At 36.8% G+C, this 23359-nt stretch overlaps 1 protein-coding gene across 3 annotated transcripts in view; it reads right to left on the reverse strand.

Annotated features, from left to right (window-relative positions):
* Positions 1–21608, reverse strand: part of BNIP3 (BCL2 interacting protein 3) — a 104888-nt gene extending 83280 nt beyond the window's left edge. For all 3 annotated transcript variants that reach the window (XR_016303540.1, XM_089641659.1, XM_089641658.1), the window contains exon 1: positions 21339–21608. Coding sequence is in view for 2 of the 3 variants with exons in the window: in XM_089641659.1 (XP_089497785.1) it covers positions 21339–21375 (37 nt within the window). In the remaining variant the exon portion in view is untranslated. The remainder of the gene's footprint in view (positions 1–21338) is intronic.
* Positions 21609–23359: the final 1751 nt, after the last annotated feature.

The following is a 23359-nucleotide window of genomic DNA, read 5'->3' on the forward strand; positions in this document are numbered from 1 at the left end:
CATAATCTTTCCAAAACATTTTTTAGAATGAGGCTACGTTTCCCAAAACGTGAGTTATGAAGCTTTTAACAAAACTCGTGAATAACACAAAAATTGTCACGTTTTGACAGTTCGCAAAGGAACACAAAGTAAATAATAGTCTTTGTCCGAGAGGTTAAAATAAAATAAATAATAAGATGATGATAAGATCCTAGTTAGTAAGTAAATTTAGGTACATATGTTCAAGTCCAGATGTCGGACTGTCAGACGCTGTTCACGTCTCTGAGTATGTAATAACAATTAATACTTGGATAATTTTAATGGCGCTAATTTTCTAAAATATCTCCTGATAAAAAGATTAACTGTTCAATTGAGCCGTGGAACGGCTTACCGAGAGTCGTACGTATACAAATCATCAAAAAGAGCTAGCTCAACTGCGCGGCTCGTTCATGAACGACTCATCGCTACTACAGTAGGTATAGGTATACTCATAAGTATTTAAGGGCCGTCTGTTTCAACAGAATGCTAAATCGTGAGCTAAGTTAAAAAATTAACTGTCAGTTAAAGTAACAAGGATGTTAAATCGGACCGCGCGCTGTTTCAAGTGCCTTTATGCAAAAGTAACAGTTACTAGTGTGGCCAGTCTAAAAAGCAGAATATTCCTCGAAATTACGTGGAAAAACGCACGGCATTATTTTTTGGTACGGCCACACCGAAGATTAAATATGATCTCTGGTTAAGTGAATGTCAAAATACACAAGTTTGTTGTGCATCATTATAACCTCTTCTGACTTCTTGTTTGTTATTGTGTTCGAATTTTTTATTTCAGAATTTAATTTTTACTTACATGATGAAGATCGATTTATAGTTTTAGGAATAATTTCTTGAGAGTATTGGAGGGGCTAGTTTCCTTTGATTAATAATTCCAACCAAACTTTGTAAAAAAAGTTATATATTTATTACATAGTTTCTTTTCAATTATAATATGTATATTGAAACATTATATACAGGGTTTAATATAATAATAAGTTTTATACCAAAGTTTATGAAAAAAGACATACTTTTATTACATTGTTTTGTTCCTAGAAAAATATTTCTGTGGGTATTTAAAAATAAATGACGACCTGTTATAATATATACGATATTACACGGAAAAAATATAATTTACTTTCCAATAGTCGTAATATCTCCCTCAATTTGATCCGTCACAAATTTTGCAAGCTCTTTCGACATGCGATACCGTGCCAAAAATTCAGAATCATCCCAAATGACCATATTATTAACACGGGGTCGAAATGTTTTTGGCTTTTGCTGTAAAACATATTGCATGACGAATTCATCTTCACTACTGTCATCTTCGATAATATTAATCATGATTAATAATCGTTTCGTAACAACACTCAACAGAAGAACCTTACGTATAGAACTGTCAAATATATCAAAATGGCGGAGTAACTCGAGAATCGCGAATAACTCGCGAGTAACTCTCGGATTTCGGGAAGTTAAAACAAAAGTTAAAAGTGACGTAAAACCAGGAGTTAAATTGATTGAAAAACGCATTTTGGTGAAATTTAACTTTAGCATTTACTTTTACTATAGCTAGTGTTGAAACAGACGGCCCTAAGCTAACTATTAAAATGACTGCCTCAACACAGGCTAGCCTTACTAGCCTAGTGAGGCAGATTATAAGAATCCTCAACTTTATCTAATTGTTATGTGTTCTATCTATTTACATGTTTATAGTTGCTAAGTTATTAAATAAAGATATTATTATATGGTTACTTAATGGTCCGTAGCTGCGTAGCTAGTGACAAGTATATCGTAATTTAAAATTTAAATTACATTACATTGACCAATTTGCATTGGAACACTATTTTGTCATGTATTGTACAGGACGAGTTGTCGGGAAATTGAAGACGAGGATGTTGTGGCCACGACCGTCTTCGTTTTCTATTTATCTTCGTGCCTTTCGTTTACATCGGTATTGCAACAAAAGGATAGTGTATTATTTGTTATTGTAATAATTCAATTCCTGGAATGAGGGCTTTTATGACCGTGAAACCCGATTTGAAGCTTTTTCTCTGTTCCGCCCCACTCAACTCCTATGTGCAAGCGAGTGAGAGATGTCGGGCGTTTTTAAAGAAAGCAGGTATGGGCAAATGCCGATAGGTGGAGCGTAATAAACATAATACAAGGTTAATTGAGTTGCATTTCAAATATTATTCGATTTTCGTAGAAATTTTTATTAAAATATTTTCAAAGATATAGCGGTTTAAAACAAGTTAAAGAAATTCGCGTGGGACAACGTAGCGCTAGCACAAAAAATACAAATAAAAAAGCACAGAAATGTGTTAATTAAGAAATAGGAAAAAAATCCGCAGTTACATTGTGACATATGATAAACAAGTGGTTGCAAGAAAAGATCTTCTTCAATGGCGCTACAGCCCATTTCGAGCCTTGGCCTCCTTTAACATGAGCCTCCACCGCCCTCTGTCCTCGGCCGTCGTCTTCCAATCTGCAACATGGAGTAGTCCTCTGGCATCTTTCCTGACATCGTCCTCCCATCTCAGCCTAGGTCTGCCCGCCTTTCGTTTGCCTCCCGGGTGTCCTGTTAGAACCTTCTTTGGTACACGTGTGCTTGGCATTCGGTGCACATGTCCGGCCCATCTTACTCTTTGGAGCCGTAAATGAGTAGAGAGTCTGGGAGCTTGGTAGATGTCATATAGCTCCTTATTGTGGCGGATTCTCCATGCCTCTCCCTCTCGCACCGCTCCTAAGATTCTTCCAAGTACCTTTCTTTCGAAGGTGTCCAGCCGTTCCGCAGACTTTGCTGTCAGTGTTCCCGCCTCACATCCATAGGCCAAGACCGTTCTAATAATTGTTTTATACAGGGTTATTTTGGTTTTCCTATGAACGCGTCGGGATTTGAACACTGGCAGCAACGCGAAGTAAGTGTTGTTAGCGGCTGTGATGCGCTTTCTTACTTCTACTGGGTCTTCGTTGTCCTGCGTTATGATGGAGCCCAGGTAGGCAAACTCTTCGACCACTTCAAAGTTATAGGAGTTTTTAAAATTCACTTTATCTTTTATTCTGCGGTGTGGGGTTCTGGTTTGCATCATGATTTTAGTTTTGTTCTCATTGATTTGCAAGCCCACCTCTCTTGCTGCAGTCTCCAAAGGGTCAAACATTTGCTACAAAAGCAATCAAATAGTTGGATATGCAGACGACCTTAACATTGTCGGAAGATCCTTACAGGCAAGAAAAGATAGCTTCCTCAAAATCTTTGGGTAGACAGTTAGAAGTATTTCAGGAAAGTGGTCATAGATCAAGGCAGAATAAAGTGCAAGATCCGCTGAAGTCTCGCAGTCCAGATGAACTCCAGCTAGCAGCGTGAATGAGTTTTCGAAGCGCACGAAAAGGTGATGCTGCACAAGTAGTTCAACAAATAGCATTGTCGCCTCGTCGAGCGTCAACAATAGGTAAAGCTGAATACGTGAAGACGTACAGGAATTGAGGCATAAAGGCACGGTACTACCGAGAACACCATAACCCAAAAGTTTCCAGAAAAATCACCAATCAAGATATTTGAGTGTTGACCTTTAGTACTTACAGATGACCTTGTTCTTAGACTTAATATAATTTAAAAGAATATTGAGAGAATACTGAGATATTGAAAGAAGAGTAAATGCAGGTAACTCCATTAATGGAGGACTGAACGCAGTTGGCGCTAACAAAAAATTGTCCAAAGAAGCGAAGTTAGCAGTCCACAATGGAGTGCTGGTACCTACCCTGATGTATGGAAGTGAGACATGGAACTGGCAAAGAAAGGATGAAAGTAGATTAAATGCTGTTGAAATGAGATCCCTGAGGCGTATGTGTGGTAAAACCATGTATGATCGTCTGAGGAATATGGAGATCCGCAAAGAGTGCAAGGCTGATGTAAGCGTAATGAGTAAGATCAAGAAAGGGACGCTTAGATGGTTTGGGCGTGTAGAGCGAATGAGCGAAGAAAGGAGTGTAAGGAGAATATACGATGCAAATGTGAATGGTAGCAGAAGTCGGGGACGCCCGAGGAAGACATGGCACGACCAAGTGAATCAGATACTTGAGTCGGGCCATGTCAAGAGTCAGAATAATAGAAGAGTATGAATGAATGTGAATGAGGCAAGGAGTGTGTGCCAAGACTGAATTGTTTGACGGTCCGTCCTCTCTGCCTATCCCTGCGGGGAAGCGGCATGATGGTTAGTTAGTTAGTTTCTATTAAAATGTGGATTTACCTAATTATTGCCCATATTTTGTTTATTTTCATAGACGCGAATTATAATATGCAAATTTAAAATGAATAATTTTAACTTCAAAAAAGTTATTGTTAAAAAACAAAAAATTTGCATTATTATTTAATCAACAAACGGGTTTTTTCTTCATTCCGTCCACTGTGCGGCGTGTGTCACTTTAATTAGACAACGAGCACGGTGAGAGAAAAAAAATCCATTGCAACCAGTTTTGAAGGTGAGGTATATCAAATGACGTATCAGTTTATCCCAACATATTAAATTACATAAATATTATGAAAAATACATACAGAATGAAGGACAGTGTCTGACAGTGGTGGCAGAATAATTTATTTTTTAGTATTCGCAGCAACTTTTAAATACATAAACGCTGCCCGAATTTACTGGAAACATAAGTGTTTTTTTATTTAATAACGGGTCATTATTTGTCAATGACACCAATATGCCGCTACTAGCCAGTCGAAGTCATTACCGTTTGTTGTGTTCGCACAAACAGGACTCCAACTCGTCTTGGAAGGAGTTTAATAATAAATGGTTCATTAGATTAATCAGGGATTTATTAATACTCCACGTATTATAATGGTGACTGGATAGTCGACTTAACTAGAAGCTTGCTAATTGGAATCTGAAACAGTAAGGGCCCGTTCCCACTTCCGTTTTCAAATCGGAGGCGGGTCCCGTTTTAAAAACGGATGCCCTAGTGGCTGTAGTGGATGTATGGAGCTGTTCACACTTGTCCGACACGATTTGAAAACGGATCCGACATTTTTTGTCGGATGGCTCGCCTACGCAGTGCGTCCGTTTTCAAATCGTGTCGGAACACGCTCGCTCATAGTGTTGTATGGAGCTGTTCACACTTGTCGTCCAGTCGTTCCGGCAGAGTCCCCGCCAAACCCCGACCCCTCCCCGCCCGCTCCCTGTCGCAAGGAAGCAGGCACGCTGCGTGCTTGTATTTGGTTATTTTGTTAAGTAAATAAATCAAAACTACAATAATGGATAAGGAAATAAATCCCGAAAATTTAATACCACTGGTCGAAGAAAGAGTATGGTAATATTTTATCTTTAACTAAATAAAAACAAAACACTTGATGTACACAACTTTTGTACATCAAAATTTTTATTTTTATTTTTTTAAGTTTACTTTTTTTAAATTTAAAAGCTTTAATGAGATGCACGGAAGAGCGTATTAGTTTAATAAACACATAATAAAACATATTTGAGTTGTTATTGTTTTCTTACTTTAAAATATCGATAGCCTTTCTTCAGGACAAATGCACTTTCTCAATTTTGTATTTTGATATGTTAAGCTCTCTGAAACTCATTCCAGTAGATGGTTAAAGGAAGTGATAGACATTCTCTTAAGCCATTAAGCGCCCTTGAGGTGATTTTTCATGGTGAAAACGGCGCTATATAAATAATCCAATCATTATTATTCTAAAATAATTAAAGAACTTTAGTTCATCACTTCTCAACTCACCAATTAACACTTGGAAAATTCCTACAGAAAATCATTCGGCTATGATTGGGTGTACCCAAAATTTTCTTTTCACTTTTTTCCTTCTTTTTAATAAGTACCACATGACAACAAGAGCTTCATCGTCGTCCATTGCGCACCATTACTAAAGAATGAGCAAATAACATGGTTTGGTTGAATCGACAATTATTTTTTTTCGTAGAGTATGGTCCGTTTTTAAAACGGAAGTGTGAACAGTGCCACTGGCCATCCGTTTTTAAAACGGGACCCGCCTCCGATTTGAAAACGGAAGTGGGAACGGGCCCTAAGTTTCTCAGAGAGCCTTACCACTGGCCCTGGCGACTACTGGCCACTGGCTCCATCTTGCCGACTTCCCCGCAAGCTCTATGCACTGCCATCTGTGCGTGCATCTACAAAGCTTCCTAACACCGTTATAATATGATAGTTTCGTCGTCATGCTTTAGATCAACGCTAGGAACAGTCAACAGCTACAACAATTATGAGTGAGGTTAAGAAAGATAGTTTTGATTTTTCGAAGCGAACGGACTGTGCGCTACAAGATGTTTGCAACGTGAATACACAACATCAGTATCGAATAATAATAATATTTGGATGATTTGCATACCGCCGTTTTTGTGCAAAATCACCTCAAGGGCGCTGTACAAATTTATGATACATTTCTACAATTATCTATGTTATTACTAACTATATATGGAGATAATATACAGTACAATACTTACTCGGTAGGTCAATTGAGATTAACACTTAATTGTGTATTAGCGAAATTTAGATACAGGATTTAGGACATAATTGGATATAACTGGACTTTCTCTCAGGAATGGTACATTTAATTTAAGGGTTTGACAGCTTAAAAATGTAAGTTTTTAGTTTAGACCTGAATTCTGTTGGACTTGTTATGGATCTTAGTTCCGGGAGGAGTTTATTCCAAGTCTTCGGCCCAGATACTCCGAAAGCGCGATCACCGAACTTAATTTGGCTTGCGCTTAGGTTCCATCAGTCTGCCTACAGCTGATGATGTTGCTGATCTAATAGTTGACTGCCTCAGACCAGTGTTTTCCGGGACGCATAGTTCAGAGATGTAGGGTGGGGCCATTTCATTGATGGATTTAAACACCATCCAGCACAATTTGTACTGGATTCTTTCAGGGCAGTGAAGGTTACGAAGGTGTTCTGAAATGTGTGAATATTTAGAAACCCGGTTATGAGCCGTGCTGCTGCATTAAACACCCGCTCACAGGCTGCAAAAGCCTCCCAAAGAGGGAAAAAAACGAGTAACGCTTCAGACAAGGGACAATCTTCTTCCCCGTATGCTTCATCCCGAAGTACTCCTGATGTGACACCCGTTGCGTCTACCTCCACAGCGTCTACCTCCACGCCATCTGATAGTGATGCGCTGCCACCGGCCGGCGGAACTGATGTGGATGCACCGCCCCCGCCCGATGGAGCTAAAGCAGATGCACCGCCCTTAAGTCAAACTCCAGGAAGTCAACCTTGGACTTTGATTAATCGTAATCGTAAACGGCGTCCCATCACCGTACGAGGTAGTCAAAAGGACCAGGAGGAAGTGAAATACTTCCATCTTTACCCCTTGCATCCAGACACTACAGTAGATGACTTAACATCGCACCTCAAAACAATAAGTAAATCTGTCAGTATCTCCTCATTCAAGATAACAAAAATCAAAACGAGGGGAGAATATGCATCATTTAAAATCGGTGTACCCGGGTCAGCGGTGGCAGAATTACTGCAGTCTAAGCATTGGCCTAAGCATTCGTTTTTAAAAGAATGGGTCAATAAGGTAATTACACCACGGCTACCAAATATTAAACATAGTTGACAGTACAATAGTTTTCATTTCTTTTACCAAAACGTGAGGGGACTAAAAACTAAATGTTCTCTATTTTATTCTAACGTTTTGGTAAACAATTACGATGTAATAGGGCTCACTGAGACTTGGCTGAACTCCAGTGTGTGCAACCAGGAGTTATTCGATGACAGTTTTCAAGTGTACAGAAAGGACAGAGATAGTGGTAGTGGCCACAGACAAGGCGGAGGCTGCCTTTTGGCTGTCAAAACTAAGTTTAAGGCCGAACACATGCCTGATCTGGAAGCTGACATCGAAGACTTGTGGATAAAAATTACAATCGATTTGTCTGTTACTTTTATATGTGTAATATATTTTCCACCGGTATCAACTCTGGAAACATATCAACTATTCTTCGATAAGTTTCACGAAAACGTGGATCTTCTCGGAAGAAGGAATATTATTGTTTTGGGAGATTTCAACATCCATTCAGCGCGTAGCGGCAAGGATGTTGAAAATGACCTCAATTTTTTATGCGAAGTGTTTGGGCTCACCCAGAATAATGGTATTCCCAATTCTGAGTTGAGGATGTTAGATCTAGTTTTGTGTAACATTGAATTAAATGTCATACATAGCGATTCTCCCCTCGTATATGAGGACAAATATCACCCCGCATTAGAGTTCCGGTATTCTTGTAAAAAGCCTCCGAAGACTACCAAATTACCTAAAACTACAGACGGCACTTTGCGGGGATGGATTTTTGGTAGGGGTGATTTTGTCAAACTTTATCAGATGATGAGCCAATTGGATTGGCATGAACTTTCTAAATTCGATACCGTTAATGAGGCGCTACACCATTTTTATTCATGTATTTATAATGTATTTGACGCTTGCTTCCCTAGGAAACCTCCCAACAGAGGTGGACGTAGATATCCGAAGTGGTTCACTAGAGATACCATCAGGAGCATTGAGATAAAACATGCTCACCACAAAAAATGGAAAGCTACTGGTGACCAAAATGAGTATGAAATGTTCAGTAACCTCAGAGCAGTTGTTAGAAGAAATGTTCATATAGCATTCCGAACGTATGTCGACTCAATAGAGAGTGATATCAAGCATGATCCCAAGGCATTTTGGGACTACGTAAAATCACTGCGCAAAGATGGTGGTATAACAGACATCATGATGCATGGTGATCGGGAAGTTAGAGGAGCGGATGTAGCCAATGCATTTGCAACTCATTTCCAATCAGTGTACAGTAACGAGCCTCCATTACTAAATCCCATTTCTGCTTCCAAGATGAATGTGAAGGGAGCCCAAAACATTGATATAAGTCATATAGACGAATCAGATGTTAAATCTTCAATTAATAACATGAAGCATACACATTCACTTGGGCCAGACTTTCTTCCAGTATTTTTTTTAAAAGGATGTGTTGAATTTTTAAAAATGCCACTAAGTTTTATATTCAACCTATCTTTAGATACTGGTGTATTTCCTGATTCCTGGAAAGTCTCAAAAATTTGTCCCATTTTCAAAAGTGGATCAAAGACATCTGTCGAAAATTTCAGGCCAGTGGCAATACTTTCCGCCCCGGCTAAGTTATTCGAATCGATAATTCATAAACATGTGCTGTTTCAAGTAGAGCCTTTCTTAATATCGGAACAGCATGGGTTTAGAAAAGGTCGATCAACAGATACTAACCTACTGGTACTCACAGATTATGTTTCCAAATCTTTAGATAAGGGCTACCAAGTAGATTGCTCATATAATGATTTCTCGAAGGCATTTGATACCGTAAACCATGACATATTATTGAATAAATTGTCAACTATAGGTTTTTCTTTACGGTTTCTCATATTCTTTGCAAGCTATTTTACTGGAAGAAAGCAATTTGTATCTCATGGAATATTCATGTCAAAATTATTCCTTGTACTCTCAGGCGTTCCACAGGGCTCTAATTTAGGACCGCTCCTCTTTCTAATTTTTATTAACGATATTACAGAAAATATTCTGCATTCCAGGTCACTTCTTTTTGCTGATGACCTAAAACTATTCTTGGAAATTAAAACTTTAGAAGACTGCATTCGACTCCAATCGGACATTAATAGAATTGTTGACTGGAGTAAACGGAATCGGATCGAATTCAATGTTTCTAAATGTTTCATTCTTTCTTTCACAAGGGCACGTCATACTTGGTTTTACCGGTATACCATGAATGCCCGAAGTTTAAAACGTGTCTCCACTATGAAAGATCTTGGCATCATGTTTGATAGTAGGCTGACATTTCATACTCATATCGAAATGACGTGTAGTGCTTCACTGAAAATGCTGGGCTTCGTCCTACGCACTGCGATGAATTTTAGAGACACCCGGGTTCTCCAAGTGCTATACATTGCGTTGGTTAGGAGTAGGCTTGAGAGTGGGTCGGTGGTTTGGAGCCCACATCAGGTGAAGTATTCCCTTATGTTGGAGAGAGTGCAGAAGAAATTTCTGATATTCCTCTACCTGAGGGAGTATGGCTACTACCCGTGGCTCTATCCTACTGACTTTCTCTTGGGCATGCTCGGTATGAACCATCTACGGGTCAGAAGAGATGTGCATATTGTATCACACTTCTTCAAACTGATTCGTGGATGGTTAGTAAATCCAACTATCATGGAGAGTATTAGTCTCTATGTTCCTGATGGTTATCTCCGTCACCGACAGCATAGACTGTTTTATCTCCCGGCCTGCAGGACCAACTTGCCAATGGTCATGCCGGTGGGGAGAGCAGTCGTGCTGTTGAACAGAATTAATTCGGATATCGACATATTTAGCATCAGTGAAGCTGCCTTTAAAAGGCAAGCTCTATTGATGCTGGTATAGTTTATACACCGTTTACTTATTATGTAATACCATTTTACAAATGTACTTAAAAACGAAATAAAATGTAATTTTGTAATGTTTTTAAAGGAATAAACTAATTGAATTGAATTGAATTGAACACTGATTGAAGTTTGTCAATTTGATATTTTGGAAGGCTGACATAAATGCCGTTGCAGTAATCGAGACGTGAGACTATGTAAGAGTTGATAAGTTTTGTTGCTTCTGTAGGAAGATTTCTTCGGACAGACTTGAGTTTTCTTAGGTGAAAAAAACCGGTGCTTACAGTCCTATTTATTTGACTTTTAAACGAAAAGTCTGAATTTGAATTGACACCGAGAAGTTTGACTATTGTTTTTGGGATGATTTCGCTGCCAGAAATAGGTGAATCGTTTATGAAAATACTTGCATATACCTGTGGAAATTGAGCTTAACCGATTCCTTACTTTATAATCTATTAGATTAGGTTAGTATGGGCACACACAGAGGGATAGTGAACATGTTCGCACAGTTAAGCAAAAACACGCAGTTTTCTTGTTGTTTGTATTTAGCGCTTATACAGGGTTTTCCAATAAGAGGTGTTATTTTGATATTCAATAGTAAAAGATCAATGGTTTCGTTGCTTGTGTGGCACGTAGTGCCGTCTTGTTGAAAGTAAACGTTGTCCAGATCAATACCATCCAATTCCAGCCATAAAAAATCATTAATCATCTCTCGATAGCGCAATCCATTCACCGTAACTGTTGCTCTAGCCTCATTTTCGAAAAAGTAAGGTCCAATGACTCCGCCGGACCATAAACCGCACCAAACAGTCACACGTTGAAGATAGAGAGGCTTTTCAACAATAACTCTTGGGTTTTCCGAGCCCCAAATGCGACAATTTTGCTTGTTGACGAAGCCACCGAGGTGGAAATGGGCCTCATCACTCAAGATGATTTGCATTTGATTCACCCAAGTGAATTTTAATAATTTCAATGCTTTGTTGAAGCGTGTATCGTTCCATTTTTATTAATGGCGTAGTTTCTACTTGTCAAATGTCAAAAAATGACAGCTTCAAAAGTAACATTTACCGAAATAGCGGGCTATTCAAAATAACACCTCTTATTGGAAAACCCTGTATTATAATAGTCAAACGGCTTTCGTGATCAAAGTTAAGGCTCAAATTAAAGGCGGTATCAGACGAATCACTCGGGTGAATGTTCGCTGAAGAAAAAACACATTATTTTTGGTTTCATTCCGCGCTCACTCGGCACATAATGATATAGAAATGAACATTCATCCATCCTTTCCAACGCTGAATGAAGTTGTGCGCCTTAGAATTCGTTTGATTGGTGATCATTTGATGGAAGAATTTGACTAAAAAGAAACAAAAAAAACTTGTACAGTGGTGGGTGCAACCATGGATTTTAAGGAGAACTGTGTCGGCATCATCAAATACATTGTCGAGAGAATTAGAGGAAGAAGATAAATATGACTTTACATACATACTTTCTTCAGGGGTACCCCAGGGATCCGTTTTGGGTCCACTTCTCTTCATCCTTTTTACAAATGATGTCGCCAAAATAATCGAGTCATTCGGTCTCTTGTCTCACTACTACGCTGACGATCAGCAAGTTTATTTTTACTGCGCTCCAAACGAGATCAATATCTTCAAGATCCGTATAACTGAATATCTAGAAGTAATAACTCGTTGGATGTCTTCATACAAGCTGAAGCTCAATCCATCTAAGACTGAGTTTCTCTGGGCAGCCACAAACAAACGTCAACATTTCATAGACTATTCACCTATTTATATTCCCGGCAGCGATATCATCCCAAAAGCAACAGGCAGTCAACTCTTAGATCAGCAACATCATCAGCTGTAGGCAGACTGATGGAACCTAAGCGCAAGCCAAATACTAAGTTTGGTGATCGCGCTTTCGGAGTATCTGGGCCGAAGGCTTGGAATAAACTAGGAACTAAGATCCATAACAAGTCCAACAGAATTCTGGTCTAAACTAAAAACTTACCTTTTTAAGCTGTCATACCCTTAAATTAAATATACCATTCCTGAGAGAAAGTCCATAATCCAATTACGTTCTAAATCCTGAATCTAAATTTCGCTAATAAACAATTAGTTAATTTTAATTAAGTGTTAATCTCAAGTGACCTACCAGGTAAGTATTGTACTGTATATTATCTCCATATATAGTTAGTGATAACATAGATCATTGTAGAAATGTATTATATACTTGTACAGAGCCCTTGAGGTGATTTTGCACAAAAACGGCGCTATAAAAATCATCAAAATATTATTATTATTATGAAGAACTACTATCACTTGTTGCTTTGTCAATAAAGAATGAAGATACTTTGATGACAGAGAATACACATGCACGAATAAGACTGCAAATTGCATTGAGAGAAATGAACGAGCGTTCATTCCGTGTTTAGACGTTTCATTTTTCTTTCATTTCGAGCACGAACGAAAGATGCCGAATGCCAAAATCCAACATCGACGGATCGTTTCACTAATGAATTCATTAGATTATTTGTTTAGACGTTTCACTTCGAGTGAAAGAGGCAAGACGGAAATGAACAAAAAGTGAACCGTCTGAATCCCGCTTAAGGCTCTCGACTACGAATCCGGAAATTGCGGGTTCGTATCACGGTGTGTGCAATTAAATTTAATTTCAATTATTTTTTTTTTTTTCACAATTGTTATTTGTAATTCATTTAAAGTAACATTATAGTATATTTGCAACATGTTCCAGAGTGGAAGATACTTGCAGTATCACCCTAGTAAAACACCACCATTGAATATTGAAACATTGTTTGAAATGGCTTTAGCTGTGTTTGTTGACCAGATCTGAATAGCCAGGTACTTCCCCATCTCCTGCCCCTCCCCACTAACATGTCTCAGATATTTGACGCTACGACTAACATCCACTTTCCTTCCGTCTAGCCATTTGTATATGTCCCCAATCTTTTAGAACGTTACTACGCAGCATTAATGTATGAGCACACATGTTTAAACAAGAATAATTTATCCATATATCTAAATATAGAACCACTAATGCATTTATTCAGTCCAAAACATATTTAAAAATAAACTGCTTCTAAATAATAATTACAATAATATTTGGATAATTTGTATAGCGACGTTTTTGTGCAAATTCACCTCAAGGGCGCTGCACAAATAAATATACATTTCCACAATACTTATTTTCCAAAACTTATAGAGCACGGCTGATTACGGAAGCCATTGAAATTCATAAAAATCCCGTAAACATTAATAGAGACGATGGAGCTAAGCTTAATAGTTCTTGGTATCCGGTAATTGACGGTTACACCAGAACTAAACGAAGAAAACCACTTTAAATATAAAATGATACGTTAATGTTAGCTCAGAGGGTTGGAGCTGGCAACACGGTATCACAACCTCATACATAAGCTCACATTTTAACACAACCTCAAATAACACATCTGCCCTGATGATGGACACTGCAATGCTGTCCGAAACGTTGGCTAAAGAAGGAGTTAGCGCAACACGGCATAACACCCCAAAAACAAATAACAAAAATTTCCACAATGATCTATGTTAGCTATAGACTAGTCAAACTATCATCAAATTATGTCTAATAGATTGCATCCACCAGTTCGTCGATCACCAATACAAAGCTATATAATATGTACAATGCATTTGATTAATGAACGTGATGTACATATGTTATTATTATTATTTATTCACATTTTATACAGGCAGATAATATACAGTACCATCCTTACCTGGTAGGTCACTTGAGATTATCACGGTTTATTGTTCTAAATCTAGATACGGTTCGAATGCACAGGGCATAATTAGACTTTACGGTATTTATTTCAATAATATGTATTTATGTTATTTAATGAGCGTGTTTAGAAAAGGAAAAGCAAACTTTATGATGGACGGTACTACAGTACAAGGTTTTGATCAGAATTCATCTTCCTAAATATGATCCATCCCTCGTTATAAGACAGATTTATAATAATATAAATCCAATAAGAAAAGTGTGACAAGGATGTATTATATGCAATACAAGAATGCTACAATCAGCCAGATATATTTAATTTAAGGGTGTGAGAGCTTAACGAGGTAAGTTTTTAGTTTAGACCTGAATTCTGTTGGAGTTGTTACGCATTTTATTTCCGAGGGGAGTTTATTCCAAGCCTTCGGCCCAGATGCTCCGAAAGCGCGATCACCAAACATAATATTTGGCTTGCACTTAGGTTCCATCAGTCTGCCTACAGCTGCTGATGTTGCTGATCTAAGAGTTGACTGCCTCAGACCAGTGTTTTGCGGGACGCATTGTTCAGAGATGTAGGGTGGGGCCATTTCATTGATGGACTTAAACACCATCCAGCACAATTTGTACTGGATTCTATCAGGGCACTTGAGCCAGTGAAGGTTACGAAGGTGTTCTGAAATGTGCAAATATTTAGAGACCCCGGTTATGAGCCGTGCTGCTGCATTAAACACTGATTGAAGTTTGTCAATTTGATATTTTGGAAGGCTGGCATAAATGCCGTTGCAGTAATCGAGACGTGAGACTACGTAAGAGTTGATAAGTAGTTTTGTTGCTTCTGTAGGAAGGTTTCTTCGGAAAGACTTGAGTTGTCGTAGGTGAAAAAAACTGGTGCTTACAGTCCTATTTATTTGACTTTTAAACGAAAAGTCTGAATCTAAATTGACACCGAGAAGTTTGACTGTTGTTTTTGGGATGATATCGCTTCCGGAAATAGTAATAGGTGAATAGTCTATGAAATGTTGACATTTGTTTGTGGCCGCCCAGAGAAACTTAAGCTTAGATGAATTCAGCTTCAGCTTGTTTGAAGACATCCAACGAGTTATTGCTTCTAGACATTCAATTATACAGATCTTGAGACTATTGATTTCGTCTGGAGCGCAGTAAAGATAAATTTACCGATCGTCAGCGTAGCAGTGAGACAAGAGACTCGATTATTTTGGTGACATCATTTGAAAAAAGGATGAAGAGAAGTGGACCCAAAGAGGATCCCTAGGGTACCCCTGAAGAAAGTGTTGCAAAGTTAAACAGTTTATTTCCAACCCTCACGGCTTGTAAGCGATTGGATAAATAGGATACCAGCCAATTTTTGATGTCGGAATCAAAACCAAATGTTTCCTCTAATCTCCTAATGAGGAATTCATGATCAATCGTGTCAAACGCTGCACTCATGTCTAGGAGTAAGATAAGTGATAACTTACCTGACTCTACGGCAAGAGTTATGTCTGATAGCACACGAAGTAGTCCGGTTTCAGTTGAGTGGAACTTTCTGTACGCAGATTGACGTTTTGCGAATAATTTATTCGAATTCAAGTGACTGTTATTTGTGCAGCAACAATTTTCTCCAGAATCTTTGAAATGAAAGGTAGGTTTGAAACGGGTCGATAATTACCTAAGTTATCGGCGTCTAGTTGTGAATTTTTCAGTATTGGTGTAACTACAGCTGACTTGAGTGGTTCAGGACAGTCACCCGTGCTAAGTGATTTATTAAAAACGTGAACTAGGAATGGAGCTAAAAAAATAGAACATTGTTTTAATAATATCATGTCAGTATAGGATCAAGACTGCACTGCTTATTAGGCGAGCTTGAAATTATTTTTTTTACTTCATCCAGCGTTGTGAGTTTGAAGGAAGACAAAATTCCCTTAAAATTAACAGTGAACATTGGCGGAAGGGCATGAGATGTTTTTGAGAAGGTGTCCGGGGTAATATATATCTTCGTTGGAACAGGGACTTCGGAAATTACTGTCTTTATTGAGTTTCAGAGATGTCGCGAGTTGGTTCGCTCAGAGTCAATCTTTTCTTTCCAATACTGTGATCTCTTGAAATTTATTTTACTTGTATCCTGTTTTTGAGCAAGGATCCACTTGTCTCTTGAAGTTACAGAAGAGATTTTTCTATGGGACCTCTCTAATTTCCGCGTAGTGTATTATTTATATGACTCCACAAGTTCTGTTAGCGTCTTTGTTCCCCAAACATTGGATGAACATAATAGAGAGGTTTGTAACTCTTCCAGAAAATCACTAAAACTAAATTTACACCATTCCCTCGATACAATTGTTCTATATGGTACTTTAGGCGGGTTAAAATCAATATCAGTGCAAACAAGCCGATGGTCTGACAGTCCTCTAACCTGAATATCTGCGAAGAGCGGTGAACCACTGTTCTTCGAAATTAGTACATCTAACGTACCATCAGCATCATGAGTCGGGACGTCGACCGATTGATGGCATCCAAAGCTGGCTAATAGATCCAAGTATTTAACAGTGTTTGGTGATGTCACACGCTCGAGACGAATATTAATGTCGCTTGTAATAATGAGTGTGTCGGAGAGTTCAACTGAAAGTTTAAAAAAATGCGAAAACTCATTGTAAAATTCGACAGAAATTGGTTTCTGAAGAAACCCTGCATCCAATATACTCAAATGTTATTATCGCGACACCCCCGTGATTTACGCAATGTTGTTTGATGGTTCTCCGCACTAGGTCGGACTTCTTCGAGCGCCACATACCCTAAAGCAGAGGTTCCCAAACTTTTTTGCCCCGTAGACCACTTGCCAAAAAAAAAATTTCCGTAGACCCCCTGCCTGCCGAATATTGAATTTTCCTAAAACTATTAACGTCCCATGTGATAATCATTTATTTTTTTAGTAAAAATATTCCCTTCCCTTGCCTGTCCAACAACCGGGTGGCGGTATAGTTCCTCTGTCTTTACATTGTGCAGTCAGGGGCACCCTTGTGAGGTATTACACCAAATGAAAATGGAGCAGGATAAGCAACGGGAATTTCTTTCTGTAGCTGGCCCTACAAAACTGCCCATTAAATTCTTTGTCAGTGCTTATTCCGGCCAGTTCTTCTTGTCACATGATATCCGATTCTTCAACGTTGCATTTCCACAGTCAAAATGTCCTCAAACTTAGTTTTGAAGTCTGTGTGAAGTGCATTTAAATGTTGAACGTCATTATGATGTATACTGTACATTGATTTGTAACTTTTTTTAAAGGTTATAGAATTAAAAGAAAAATACAAAAAGAAAATAAAAGTACAGTTAGTAGAGGTTCCTCAAATACTGCCTCACTAGGCTAGCCTGTGTTGAGGCAGAATTATTCAAGTTACTTCCTAATAACTTTGAATATACTCGTATTAACATGTATTTGCTCAATAATGTGGTTATTTCAAAAACTGCGAATTTGGGTGAATGCACTGGTAAAGGCTCTATTCTTGTTTTTGATCCAAGTTTTTACATTATCTTTGAATTTTTTTGTGAATCACATTCTTTTATATTGTCTGGAAGAATGTTGTAGAGTCTTGTCGCAAAGTATTTAAAGTTTCGTTGACCAAAAGTAGTTTGCGTTATCGGTATTTGTAGTAAGTTTTTGTTGTTGCTTCGAGTACATCGTGTATTTGAACTTCTTTCGTAGTAATTATGTATATTTGTGTATAGTTGAGTTAGGATAGTTTTTGCATACAGCTGCCGAACATCAAACACATTCATAATATTGAAGATTAGGTTAGAGTCTGTAAGCAGATTTAATTTTCGACGACTGAATGGTGGTATTACAATGCCAGTTGCCTGTATACTGTAAGATTAATTTATTGACAAATCAACGAAAGCGGGACAGTCAAGACGCGTACTCGTCTATTAATTTCAATGTCTATGGTATTGGCACTTCATTGTAGACTGCTATCCAAGCATCTGGAACTAATGACACTACTACAGTAAAGGAGTCATCGCCAATAATTTGGGTATATTGTGAGGCTGAAGGGATTTGGGAGGAGGAAGAGGAAGGTGGGAGAGTACCTGGCTATTCAAATCTGGTCACCAAACACGGCTAAAGCCATTTCAAGCAACGTTTCAATTCTGAATTCTGCCACAAGTATACTATATTTACAGAGATTTATTTATTTTTATTTTATTTATTTATTTAACGCCCAGAGGGCTTTTACATGGTTGGTAGTATAATTTTAATTTGACTGATACTTTGAAACATAAAAAATAAGAATAAAATTACATTTGATAAAAGCTATGCAACAAGTCATACAAACACAAGAAACAAAAACAGAAAATTACAGCTATTTGTAGGTTTACATGATGTGTTTAGGAGTATTGTTGAAATAAATGTTTTAAATGATCCACAAAAGGTTGGTATTGAATATGTCAACATCACCCAAGTAATGATTTCCCATGGTGTGAAGTCGTTGTATCGGAGAGTGGGCAATGTAGTTACGCTTATGTGTGCTGCTGTAGAATATTGTATTTTGTCGTGTTGTTACTGTGGGTGTATGTATGTTTATAAGTTGCAGGAGTTCACAACAGTCGAATTTAGAGTAAGTATTTTGAATAAGAACGTTAAATCGTTTATTTTACGTCTATCTTCTAATGTATGTATTTTTAGAGTATTAAGAAATTGTATTTTCAGTCTTCGACAGGGATATTTAATTAAGATATTGGATTATTTGTACAGCACTGTTTTCTCAAAGGCGCTTAACAACTAAATTTATGTATTTAATCTATTCGTACCACTTTAATTCATTTCGAACTGTAATAAAAGTGTTAGAGAATAATATTATATTCGCATCATCTGTGTTAGTGAATAATATATAAATAAATTAACATAATATTTGTGTTGTAGTCCTTGAATAAACAAAATAAAGTAACCTTGCTTGAAAATGGCTGAAGAAAAATAATAATAATACAAAGTGCATCATCCTTTTGTCCGCCAACAAAGGAATATAAAAGAAAACAATGAAATTGAAAAGCTTCCAGCCCTTTTTGCATACGTGACTACAATCAGCTGTGAAGTCTGGAAACCAAACACTGAAAAAATAGTGTTGCACACATAAAAAAAAATCCCTCGACATCAAAAATTTCCCCGAAAATTCCCTGAATTCAGAATTTAAATCGATTTATACAGATTTGAAAGAAAATTAGGTAAATATACAGAAAATAGACAAGCTTGCACATTTTATTTTAAAAACACTTTGTATCAGTTAGATAATAATGAGAACTAAGCATTTCAAGTTTACAAAAATGTAAATAATGCATATTGAATGAAAAAAATACACTTTGTAAAACACCACTTTTATTGTACACAATAAAAGTGGTGTTTTACAAAGTGTATTTTTTTTATTTAATATATAATGTCACATCACTAAGTGTTTGCTTCCTTCGATAAAAGTAAATAATACATTTTGGTAGCCATTTCGTTAAAAAAATATTTATTACATAATTAATTAGTGTGATTATACTAATAATTTCTCAAATTTTTCATCTTCTTATAATTCTCTAACTTCTCCATCCTCTTCTTGCAACGCAAACTAGCTATACATCATTTTTATTTTTTATATTATAGTAATGTATAGATTCTATGTCCGCAAACTGTAAAATTCACCCGCCATAACACAGGGTCATCCCTAGCATGGAGGGGGAAATATCACAAAAACCACATGTACTCTCTAAATCATGTATCAATAAAATAAATAAATATTAATTTGACATATTTTCTTCACGCCATGTTTTGATAATAATATTTTTTATTAAACCCAAACAAAGAACGTATTTTAGAATAGTAGTTTGATATTTTGGGTTAAATAAGAGAAGCAATAACATTAAAAAAAATTACATCAATAACAATGGTAACAAAGTGAACAATAAATTTTAATTTTAGCGAAATAACGATTAAAATGCACAGTTTTCAGTTTTGGACTCCTAGGCCCTATACAGATCATATAAAATTATTTTAATGCGGCACGTGAAAGACAACCATTCAAAACTGAAACGTTGCTTGAAATGGCTTTAGCCATGTTTGGTGGCAAGTTCTGAAGACCTTCCAAGAATCTTCTTATCTTCATAAATTACTTCAACCTTCCAACATATTGCGGACAGACAATATTTATTTATTTATCTATGTATTCACAAAAAAAAATGTCGAGTGTAGTCAAAATTATACAAATTAATGAGACTTCTTATCATTTTTACTAATGTATCTTATTTTATTATATGCTTTTGTTGTAACATTTAATATTTTTTTCTTTTTTCGTTGTATTATATTTCCTTTATTGTTTTAATTTTGTAGAATCTATAATAACTGTGATACTCTACTATTAAACTTTGTAGTGTGTAAAAGCCCATTAGGGCGTGTAATAATAATAAATAAATAAATAAAAAAGTAAGAATTGAAGCGTGTGCCAAGATATAGTTGCGTGGTGGTCTATCCTTTAAGTTAGATCGTTTTTTAATCCATATATATAAATATATTATAAAAAATCCCTAAACTTGCATATTTTTCCCATAAATAGGGAAATTTCCCAGACCACCAAAACAAGGGAAATCAAAATGGTCGTCATCGAATAACAACAACACAAAAAGAAATGCATAAATAACACATTTTATTGTCAATAAACACTGTAATTTCACATAAATTTCAAAGTCCTACACATGATTATGCGTATCAACTTTTATAGCGACATTTACCTGAGAATTTAAATCAAAACAACAAACAATAATTGATAAACAATGAATAATTAGTGCTCATTTAGGCTCCTTGGAATTACAAAAAAATTGCTGATATACGAAAAAGAGCTCTGAAGTTAAGTGTTAATGAACTCTTCGGAGTTCACATTTGCTTGACTTCGCTGTATCATATGGAACCTTTTGTACTAAGGGGTCGTCATAAATACATGGCGGTGCGACAAAACAAATACAAGTCAAATGTCTGCCTTTTTTCATGCTAATCGTTTTGATTTACAGTAATACTATCATTATAAATGAATCACCATTTCATAAACTGCTGGCGACAATTTTGTGACGTTGATAAAGAACATGTTATTCGACAAAAATAATAATAGTGGATTACTCACCGCCCAAATCTTCCATGTTGGTTAGTTTATTCGCCATTTTAACGTTTAAAACTGCACTGGCACAACACTAGCGATGAATCGTCTGTTTTGTCGTGAACTTTATTAACAGAAACAATGGCGAACTAACAAAGAACGAGCGTATAATAAGGATTAACAATAAAAATGCAGAGATTTCCGCGGCGGCCGTCTTCAGACAGACGCCTTTGTTTTGAGTTTCGTATTTTGACAGGGCAAGGCTACCAAACTACCAATGTAATGTAGGTCTTGGTAGGTACTATAGCAAAACAAGAATAATAATATTATGGATTATAGAATAGATAACAACGCTGAAACTATCGACAATTCCGATACATTAAAATGCCAACTGTTTTGTAACGCAGAATAAGAGTACAAAACTAGAACTAAGAAATGGTACACATAAAAATATTTTTCTCTCAAAAACTATGCGTTAGTGATAATTCAATCCGCTTGGAGCGCTGCTAATTTATAAGGGGTGTAGTTTCATGTCACGTGACCATTTTGCGCCAATCCGGTGCATTTGCGTTTCATATCAACGTCATTGAACTTGTTTACTTACTTCAAAACTGCCAACTTTTTAACATAACCATCTATTGGCAAAAATTTGAACTATTATAATATTAGGCATAAAAATCGTATATTTTCCTACTTTATTTTGTACTATTAAATGGCACCGCTAGGTTCACCTGCTTAAAAATGCTTCCTATTTTGACGTGTAGTTTGGCATTGTCATGTTGTGTCGATAATTCGATCCCTCAGAACAACAAAGTTTTAACCGACAATACAATATCAAGTCAAAATAAACTTTAACACACCAATTATAAAGCCCATAATAGCGTAACATTTTTGCATCAGATGAAACTTTGCAATCTGGGGCGTCGAAATGCAAGTCACGTGATCTGTCTCGGCCAATGGCGTGCATTTGCGTTTCGGTTTGTTTGTAAACGAAAGCAATCGTAAACATGTGCGTTCTATTTTAAAACGAGCGACTAGATATAACGTTTGGTTATTGATACGAGTGCTAATATAGGTGTTAACGCCTTTAGAATAAAGCTTAGAATAGCTTGAATATTATCGTAAAGTATTAGTTTATTGCCTTTCTTGACGACGTGACTGTTATCAGGCAATAAATTACAATACTTGCCGTATAAAATTACAAAATATAGTATATCAAATACCAAATCATATCTTCCAAGATTACCTTCTCGAGTTCCACAGCTAGCCTAAATAAATGAATAGGTAATTTCTACCTGTATGTTATTTCACATATTTTTTAAAGTCAAATAATATTGCTGTATATTTACAATGAGTTACATAGTAGTAGACACTATCAGTATAGCTCTGGTAAAAGCCATCCTTCAGAATCTTAATGGTGCTTGAAATGGCTTTAGCCGTGTTTGGTGACCAAATCTGAATAGTCTACTTCCCAACCTTTATCTCCCCGTCTCCTATCTCTTCGACATAAACCATTCAGTGGATATTAATGATCCCACCGACATCAATCTGTCTCAAACCTTATTTTGAGAATAGAATTTTATTAAATGGACCGCAAATTTCTGCAGTCATATGATTTTTTAGGTATCTTGGTGATTCAGACCAGAGGTGGCTACTAAATTCAGTGGGTGCAAAGTTTTTGGTTATAATTTAGTGTCGGAAGGGCCTATCGACCACCAAAAATTTGTACATTTTCACAATTTTCGGCATATGTGCGTATTTTGATGTCATTGCCAGTAAGATTCTATTTTTGACATGGCAGCACTGACTTCGTCATACAGACAACAAACTAGAGATGGTTCGATGGTTGATACGTGAAGCTTGTTGTCACTGCGGTTTCAGTTACTGGAGAATGATTTGGAACCCGTTCCTAAATAAAACATTTTTTGGCAATTTTTTAATAATATTTTGTAATTTTAATCCAAAAATAACAGGTTCTTCAGAGAAATAGTAAAAATTATCGACGGTTCCAGCAAATATCCTTTAATATAATATAACGGAGACCGGGT

The sequence above is a fragment of the Hesperophylax consimilis genome, chromosome 17 (genome assembly GCF_061612785.1).
Source record: "Hesperophylax consimilis isolate HC1 chromosome 17, BYU_Hcon_1.0, whole genome shotgun sequence".
In the NCBI taxonomy this organism is placed as follows: Eukaryota; Metazoa; Arthropoda; class Insecta; order Trichoptera; family Limnephilidae; genus Hesperophylax; species Hesperophylax consimilis.